At 33.2% G+C, this 10,087-nt stretch overlaps 1 protein-coding gene across 2 annotated transcripts; it reads right to left on the bottom strand.

Annotated features, from left to right (window-relative positions):
- Nucleotides 1–607: 607 nt before the first annotated feature.
- On the bottom strand, nucleotides 608–3,706 carry LOC149384965 (uncharacterized). Of its 2 annotated transcripts, none has more exons than XM_089626975.1 (6): nucleotides 3,581–3,706; nucleotides 3,461–3,504; nucleotides 2,947–3,084; nucleotides 1,709–1,795; nucleotides 1,461–1,511; nucleotides 608–926 (listed from the first exon to the last, which is right to left on the bottom strand). In XM_089626975.1, exons 1-6 carry the CDS (start codon nucleotides 3,660–3,662, stop codon nucleotides 675–677), a joined length of 654 nt encoding a protein of 217 aa, XP_089483101.1. In that variant the 5' UTR covers nucleotides 3,663–3,706; the 3' UTR covers nucleotides 608–674. The 2 variants fall into 2 exon arrangements, with proteins under 2 accessions (XP_089483101.1, XP_089483102.1); XM_089626976.1 differs by having other exon boundaries at nucleotides 2,947–3,027.
- Nucleotides 3,707–10,087: the final 6,381 nt, after the last annotated feature.

The raw sequence follows: 10,087 nt of genomic DNA, 5'->3' as shown, positions 1-10,087 counted from the left end.
GTCAATTCAGTTTTTTCAAAAAACTGTTCAAGTTAGAAAAGTCAAAAACAGTTTTCAAATGAAGAAACAAACATGCCCTAAGAAACTCACTCTTCACTGACATACACACCATTCGAGACGCAATATACTTATTTTCTCTTCAAGCAATGTAATATGTGAATACTTTTACTATAAATAAAGGGTAATCCAATTTTGTAGAGGAGTTAAGATGCACACAAACTAACGGCCGTTAAGACAGACGTGTATAAGAAAACAAAATTCAATCTCATGCAAGTAGCATTGAGTGGTAAAAAGTTAAAAATACAGTATTTCCACTTTGGCAAAAAAAAAAGACTCTTTGGTATGAGGTAAGTTAATTAGTGAATACTTTGATAAAATGTAAACCAAACACATCCATAATGACAAGTACTATAGTCTGTAGTTCCGTAAAAGTTATTTGAGGTTGAGTTAAACTTATTTGATATTCATATTTCTCTTTAGGGGTTTTATAATTTAAAATCTGCTTTTCTCAATTTTTATTATTGAGATATTTTTCTAATTGAACTATCATCTCATGCACTTCATTTCTTCTTCATTCAAGTAAAAAATTTCACGACTCGCCCAAAGAGAACTAAAAAGAAAACACTAAACAAAATTTTAGTCCTGGCTGTTAATAAGTTATACAGGTACTGCTATTAGTATTCCTCGAAACCATGGTCTTCTTCATACCCCGTGTAATCATCATCAAGTCCAAAATCTGTAATTCCGTGGCAATCTTGAATAGCATTGATATTCTTGTTACTAACTGTATCTTCATTCCCAAACTCGTCCTCAGTGTCGTCTCCTGAGCTATTATCTTCAGAATTCAAACCCTCATTCTTTGATCGGATATCAATAAGATGCGAGTTCAATTCTTCAGCACTGGAAATTTTGTCAACTTCATCATCCTACGAACAATAAATTCAGCCACTCAGCGAATGCATGGGTTAAAATCTCATCATTTCATTTATAGAACATACAATTAACGAAATACAAAGATAGATGCTGTGAGGTCCGCTCTCTACCATCGTAGCGCTCTCATTTATAGGCTAAATTCTAACAGCTTTATATCCAACCCCTCACTTTCTACTAACAATATTTAATACTTAGATCCTAACAGGCTGCTTAAGAAATTCACGGCCTTCAATTAAGGGTTTCCTCTCAAAATCTCTCTTCCATTGTTTAAAGTCTTTTACAAATTTGTGAGACACTTTTTTATAGAACTTTTTCAGACATTAACATAATTATACTTGTATCTGCATGTTTATTTACTCCTTCAATCCTGTTCTACGAGAATTACTTAAGCCAGCATTACGATGTAGGAGATCGAACTTAAGACTTGTATGAGAATAAATAAAGGTAATATCGAGGGGCCATAAGTAGTGTATAATCTTAGAGCTATGATGAAGACGAAAAGGAAAGGACAACTATGGGAAACCTACCTCAGTATTTTGCATCTTCAACATACTATAGTTGACCTTTGAACTCAATTTCTGCAGAAAGAAAAATGCCCATATCACATTGTTGTCACACCAGGGCAACATAAAAAATAAGTAAAAAAAAAGAAAAGAAAAAGAAAACAACATAGGAAAATTATGCGATTCTAAGATCGTCTTTGTATTCCGATCGTACTTACCAACTTACGAAAACATGGAAACTTGTATAAAATAAATAAATACATGTTATTTACCTTCACTTTATCAACTCTATGTTTTTTAGCGTCTTTTGTGGTAGAATCAGCTTTCTTGACTGTTTTTGCTCTTTTCTGCTTATTCCCCTGTGAACTTTTACATGTCAGCGCATAGAACTCCTAGACTTGAAATAAAATTTGGTGGGATAAAGATGAAACATTTAAAGCAGCACGAAGACAGTAGAAGCAAAAACTAGAGCTCAAAAGTAGATGCTTCAAAAACAGCTTTCATAAAAAACAGCAAGATTATGAAAAAGATAAAACGAGTTGTTACAAAATAATAAATTTTGTAATACTGAGAATATAAACGAAGGACTACATATGTTGATATTAGAAATTCTAGAAGTCCGTGCTATGCAAAAGAAATTTCTCCTTCACTAAATCTCAAACAGAATTTCCATCCCCTATTCTCTGCTAATACATCTCATATATAAGCAAACTAATTTCTAAATATTCTACACGAGGCTGATGCCTACACATCGTAAAAGTATTGCAAACAGAAGAGGATAATCACGCCATCAAGAGTAGGAGTTTGATTAATTTCATATCTGCAACAGACTTTGTGTCAGGTTTGATCAACTAAGAATTTTAATCCCAAGATAGGAGTACTTTGGTACCTCAATAATGAGCTGGAACAAACAATCCTTATATCAAATGTGTTCTGTCCATCCAATCAGAATTCCCTCCTCGAGAGTTTGATTTCACTATATTATACCATTAGGAAACTTAATTAATTGATTAATTTTATTACTTAAAAAAAAAGAGCGAAGAAATGGTGTTGCATTGGCAAACAATTTTAAAACCTGGGAACAAAATTAGAATTCAAGGTCTGCTACATGAGAATGATAAGTTTTCAAAACTAACTTCTCAAAGAAAATTATGGTAGCAAGACATTACAAACTCATATAACAAATTATGTTTTAGAAATGGTAAACTATATCGCATTAATACTCCCACCTGTTAGAAAAGTCCCGATGTGAAGAAATAGATGTAATCGAGAGAAAATTGGTCAGGTTTGATGCTAGTGATGACTTTGTACTTCAGTTTTGGTTAAACATGTTGATATTTCTAAGAGAAACAGAGGATAACTCCGTCGGATTAAATAACTTAGGATTACCTACTCAGCCAATGTTTCATCTTTATTGTAAAAAAACAACAAATCTAGATAGCTTAGGTTTTGCTAGTAGTAACATATCTAAATCAGAGTCATTTAAAAACATGAAATACAAAATAATGACCTTCAGATAATCTTGGTTCATTGCTTCCCAAATGATCCTTTTATACTGCACCTCCTTCTTATTGTTAATGTACTTACAAATCTGCAACAAAAGTAAATTTTTACATATAAATAAAGAAAAGTATCGTGAAGACCAAACCTGTAAAAACAAAACATATTTGTTTACAAATTAGCATCACTGAACCAATTACAATATTCGAATGGGTTAGAAACAGACCGAGATGCATAAATAAAATAAAAAAATAAAAATAAAAACTACTAACAAACCTCAAAATAAAAAGGAAGAAATCAATAACGTAAAATTCGCACTTTCCCCAAACCCCCAAAAAATATGTTTAAAGAAAAAATATTGAAAATTATGTCTCTCAATTTTGTTAAGAATAATGAGGACCTGGTTTACAAAGAGCACGATATCCATATTGCATTAAACCACGGAAACAAAAACAAAACAAAAAACCCAAATTTGGAACACAAATCAATAATAATAAAAAAGAACAATAACATACTATTCATACCTCGGCGTCAGAGATATTAGAAAGGTCCTCTGAATCATCACAGCCTACGATTATATTAAAAGCAAATTTTAGTACGTGCGAAAGATTGTTATAGCGAAGATGAGAATGGTGTTTTGGTACCTTTAGCAAAACTCAACTTCCGAGGATGTGTTGACGTTGAAACCCGTATGCGAGATCTCGCTGCCTCTGATATTCTATTCATTGCTTAGCATGTAACCGAAAGAGAGGAAGAGAGCAAAGTGTACGACTTTCGAATATTTGAGTGAGAGCGAAGGCTTTTCTTCTTGCTATTGTTGCTAATTTACCAAAATACCAATACTTGCCTTGTCTTCGATTTTGGGCTCGAGTCGCAAATGGAAATTGCTAACGAACTATTTTTGTGTAAATTACCCGACTCATCGAATCTTTAAAGGGCCGGTTACTTACGTAGCCCAAATAACCTACTTTCTTTCAATTTATAACTCATAATTTAGTTTTATTTTTTTTATTTTAAACATAGCCAATTTAAACAACATATACAACGTAGCCATTTTGAAACATGGTTTTTGGAATCTAGCCATCGTTTGATAAATTTTACAATCTAGTCATTTACTGAAATTTACGGATATAAATACCTAATTTACCCTTTTTTCTTATACTTACTTGATCAAAGCACTAGCCCACGTTTGACCGGTTTGAATTGTATACAGCTAATTAATTTCAGATTTTTCGCAATTTAATTGGATATTTAGCTAATTTAATAGGAGATTCGGTGATGTAATTAAAAGAGAAAGCTAATATTTATTTATTGAATAAGTCAAAGTCAAACACGTCAATGAATACACGGGATTAGTCATGAACCGTTCAAAGTTTGGAAAAAAAAATTGGTTTATTTGATATTGTGCGTGTGAATCTAGTAATGCAATAAATGCACAAAAAATTTACTATAATTAACAGAAATTAACAAATCAGCGAAGATTAACAAAATTTTTTTACAAACATTTACACTGTATTTGCTTACACGGCTATAATGTTCATTAAAGAAATAAACACTCAATAACCAACTTTTCCAAATATAGATTTTTTTTTTAAATTCGAAATATATACACGTATTTATATTGTATACAGAAATTTAATTTCAGATTTTTGAATTCATAATAGGAGATTCGGTGATATAATTAAAAGGGAAATGAAATATTTATTGATTGAATAAGTAAAATAGGATAATGAATACACGTAATTACTCATGACCCGTTCAAAATTAGAAAATAAATTTGGAAAACAAAAATACCGTATTAAATGCGTATTAAAGGAAAGAAAATAAATCGGCTCTATCTGCACATATGTAAATTTATCATAATTAACAGAAATTAACAAAGTAGCCGAGATTAACAAAAATTTGCAAACATTTACACTGTATTTGCTTACACGGCTATAATGTTCATTAAAGAAATAAACGATCAATAACCAACTTTGCCAAATATATAATTTTTTTTTAAATTCGAAATATATACACGTATATTAACTTCGAAAATTTTGAATGATCAAACGTGGGCTACAAGTTTTTTAAGCCAAATTCTAGTAGAGGATATTATAGTAATTAACATCTTACATAATTAAGACACATCATCATTTTTTGCTAGAGTGAAAATTTGGACGAAACGTTGGCTAGATTACAATTTCAACGTTTCAAGTGGCTTAGTTCGACTAATTTTTTCTTATTTCCTACTAACCTCAATAGAAATGATACCCAAAATCAAACCCATTTTCAAAAACATAAAACCATTTACCTAAACAAACCAGAAACGATTAGTCGTCATTCCTGCGATCGTCGCCTCCGCCGTGCCTTTAATGGTCTGGCAAGAGGACAAAAGGTCGAGGCCATCCTAGAGCTTCCTCTCATGGTGTTCAACTCCATCGAGGCGATCGAGAAAACCTTCCCAACTGTTAAAGATAGCGTGTGAGGTGGCACTTTATTATCTCCTTATTGGCTCTTTCTTTCTTTTTTTCGTTTCATCCAACTATGTCCTACGTGGCATCACCTTTACTGTTTCATTGCCTAGCGTATACGTAGACTTTACTCTGTATTTTATCCCTTTAGTTGAGTTGAATGAATCTCTCTCGAGTATTATGATTAAAGCTGAAAATAAGACATTCAGAAAAATCAACCGTCCATCGAGCAGGCACCTTCATAAAATAACTTATTTTAAATGTGAATGATCATTTTTGCGCTGATTTTTTTTCCAGTTGCTTTTAGGTTTTGCTCCGGTCATGACTTCTTTTGTCGCATTAACTGTCATTTTTTTAATAAAATCAACGTATACAGTAAACGATTAACATACAATACAGATACATATTTAATCAGTAGTGTATATATATATATATATATATATATATATATAAATCTCTATCATATATGTTATATTCAATCACATACTGGTTATTGTATACAATATACTGATTATATGATATTCCATACAAAATATAAATAATGTGATTGTTGTATATTGGAGTGTTGGAGTTACGTTGACGGCGGAAATATTGTATACAATATACTGATAATGTAATTAATATATATTGTTAGCGTTGAAGCCACGACGACAGAGGAGACGGCCTCCCATGGACGTTTGAGCTCGGCGCTCAGCATATTTTTTGCATCTCATAGAATTGATTTGTATACTAAACGCGTTAAAAAAATGGCATTTTGGTCCTAAAAAGGTAAAATCGACAATCTTCATAAAATTTTAAAAAGTCCGTTGTTTTTTTTTTGTAAAATAGCAATAAAAATTCATTGTTTCTGTAATTTACCCTTATAAATAGAGTTGAGTTGAGATTATGCTGGTAAATAAGCCGACTATCCCATAATCTTAAAGGTGTGGGGTTCCATCTAAAGCCAAGCTTGGTAATTAGAGGAGTAACCCACAAGCCTTATAAAGAGCCCAGGATCGTAATACCTAGTCGAGGTGGGACTATCCTTGATACACCCCCTCACGCACACAGGCACATGCACTGGAAGCGTGAAATATAGGCCCGATCAGATAGCCCACAACCGAGAATGGGCCCCGCTCTGATACTATCTTAAAGGTGTGGGGTTCCATCTAAAATCAAGCTTGGTAATTAGAGGAGTAACCCACAAGCCTTATAAATAGCTCAGTATTGTAATACTCAGTCGATGTGGGACTATCCTTGATACACCCCCTCACGCGCACAGGCACATGCACACATTGGCACTGGCACTGGAAGCGTGAAGTATAGGCCCGATCAGGTAGCCCACAACCGAGAATGAGCCCCGCTCTGATACCATCTTAAAGGTATAGGGTTCCATCTAAAACCAAGCTTGGTAATTAGAGGAGTAACCCACAAGCCTTATAAAAAGCCTAGGATCGTAATACCCAGTCGATGTGAGACTATCCTTGATACATAAGCATTCTTAAATTGACAAATCAATCTATGAAATTTGTACACGTCATTCGATTCTTATGTTTGGAGAACAACGAGTTGAACTGCCCACGCCTTGCCGCGGGAACATATAGATGACATTTTATTTTAGGGGAAGTATTGATGACAATAGATAAGTTAAAATGTAATAGGGCTGTGAAATATAATAATTGATAATAGCAAATATATTTACAATTTATTTTTAATTATTTAATATGTAGACAATTAATTGATACAATTTCATACGAATTTTTGCTGAGATGTGTTAGAGTAAGCAGAACTATAAAACCAACGACCAAATTGGAGCTCACTATCTAGAAAGAAACTAGTAGCACAGATAAATGATCACGATGACTCTTCAATTCATGTTTAGAACTGAATACAGTCATGGAAAATACCAAATACAGATATATTAATTTCTTAAACCAACAATAGTAACATTAAATAAAAATAAAATTAAGGAAACAATAAAGAAGACACGACATATAATGAAATTTCATTGAAACAAATAATTTTTGAGTCATTGTAATTGATACTACTCCTATAATAAAAAAAATGTTGAAACCAAAGAAATCAAATTAATTTTATAAGAGCTCAAAAAATTCCATGTTGATTATGTTTACGTCGATGATATAGGTTGACGCGGTAACCTGCCACCAGACAATTGGTGTAGTTTTACTTTGCCGGTTATCGACCACCATATCCCTTAATGTTTCTGATAACTAAGTTTTATTTCCAAATTATGCGGTGAACAATATATTTTCTTGCAACAAATATAAATATTTAGCAACAAATGTGAATAAGACATCTGGATATGGTGTGGTGTGGTGCGTTATGGTTTTGGATCAACCAAAATGATGATTATTTTTTATAACTTAGTTTTAATCAACACCCAAATTTTAAATATTGATCCAAATTTGTCCAAAATAAAAATTAAATAAATAATACTGATCCATAAACAAAATTTGAAGATCTCAGTCGGAAAAATGTACTACAAACTAATTGGTCATATGTAAATATAGCCAATTTATACGTATCTTTCCGTGGTATAGGCTATTAACTAACCTTTTTTTGTTTTTGCAATAAGAATCAGCTGGAAAATTAAAATATCATAATTCTAAACTACACTCTATAAAATACATTGTAAAGCATGCGGAGACGAAGATTGTGTGGAAGAAATTTTTTACAAATAATCTCAAAATATCTGATAAGCTTTGAATTTATTCAAATAATTCGTTACAAAAAAACAGAAATCTTGATTAATAAATATTGAGGATAATAATTGTTGTACACAATTATTATCTCTTTCGGTGTTATAATTTTTCTGGCTGTTGCATGTTCAAAAGATTAGGTGAATTGTCAAATATATTTTTATTGTCTTGTTTCCTTTGTCTTCCTATAATATATTAGTTAAACCATTTAATATTTAGTTTTATTTAACTTAGTGCATATCATATTAATTTTTATTAAAAAAATCTCTTTTTATTATTTTGCTAGATTGATGATGAGTTAGAGATAACTATCGGTTGAAGTCGGTTTGTTTAGTGTACAACATTTGCCCAGGTATTATAGCTATACTATACTACAATTGAGATAACTTTGAAAAACTATTAACTTTGATTCAGTATGGTTGACAAAATATATAAGGAGAATCAATTTGTGATCCAACGGCTAAGAAATTTATATATGATAGGACAAATCAAATTCTAAGAGCGAAATTGATTCAAAGGCCGTCTAAAAAAGGGGACTGCAGAAAACTTGCTAGCATTTGTAGATGTTAGAAATTCAATGAGCCCATTTTTCTCTCTCAACGTACACGTACACAGAGTATATATGAATAAAAACACAAAAAAAAAAAAAAATGTTGCTACAGTGATAATGTACTCTACTATAGTAGTATATAGAATGTCCTCCTATTCATTTTTTTTTGAAAATTTCAAAAGCCTATTCAAAACCTTACCATCTCCTAAAAAGGTGCGACGGATAAGGAAAAGTACCCCAATCATCTCATTGAAACTTTGGCTTCCGCCGATAAAATCTCACGCACAAGGGACGGAGAATCCATTAGAGCACAAAAACCGGAACTTTTAGTATGCCAAGCCCATTTACAAACAGTATGAGCCACAACATTGTAGTTCCTAGACCACCACTTAAAACTAACAAATTCGAACACTTCCAAACAAGACAGATCAAGCTCGTAAAGGGAATCAAGAGTCCATACATGACATTTACCCTTGTCTCTGAGCAAGTCCAACAACAATTTGTTGTCGCCCAGGATGATGACCTTCTTTAAATTTCTAAACTTGGCTATAAGAATGGCCATCTAAATCGCAACCAATTCAGCCTCCACTACCGAGTGAGCATTGACCGGGCTTCTCCATAACCAAACAATGCTTCCATCTATATTCTTAGCAACAATCCCTATCGCAGCTTCACCAATCTTAAACGCACCATCTACGTCCAAGGTTCCCATCCTTCCACAGAACTCGGATTCCCTAGATCAGCCGACCTCGGAGGACTTGCTTTGATCTCACCACGGTACCTATAGTTCAGTTGCTCTTGAACCCTAGCTCTGTTTTTTATGAGCACCACTTTATCTCCCCCCAACTGTCACGCCCTTGAAAGTTTTATCATTCCTCCACTTCCACACCTCTTCCAGAATTGTACATGCCCTAATGATAAATCCATCACCATTGCCATTTCAATTCCATTCTTCATTGAGAAGAATCAGACGTTTCACCCAATCCACACTATTCCAGGTTTGATTTGTGTCCATCTTTGCCCACCTTCTTCAGATAACCACAACAATCGCAAAAGAAAAACAGGTGTGAGATGTTTTCCTCAGCACTGCCAAAAATTATGTAAGTGTCTTCGCTAGACATCTTACGTCTCTTCAGTTTGTTCCCCATCGGAAAAATCTCCATGGCCAGCCTCCACAACAATTGACGATGCCTCTCTTGGATCGTGAGATTCCAAACTTTCTTCCACACCGGGACTTTTTGATCGACGGGATCTCCGGGAATGAGCTTGAACGCTGATTTGACACTGTAGGTTCCATTCAAAGTACCTGTCCAGTGAAGCTCATCATTGTTGAGAATATGGGAAATACGCACCGAAGTGACCTTTTTCCAAATATCATCCCCCAAAATTTTGAAGACTTTTGAACGCCGAGTGACAAATCAGGCTCTCGTCGATGATTTTATCCTTAAA

Source organism: Urtica dioica, chromosome 9 (genome assembly GCF_054948205.1).
Source record: "Urtica dioica subsp. dioica isolate 48M chromosome 9, U.dioica_male_clone48M_v1_H2, whole genome shotgun sequence".
Classification (NCBI taxonomy): Eukaryota; Viridiplantae; Streptophyta; class Magnoliopsida; order Rosales; family Urticaceae; genus Urtica; species Urtica dioica.
The sequence above is the reverse complement of the archived record's forward strand: the minus strand, read 5'-3'. Positions and strand labels throughout refer to the sequence as shown.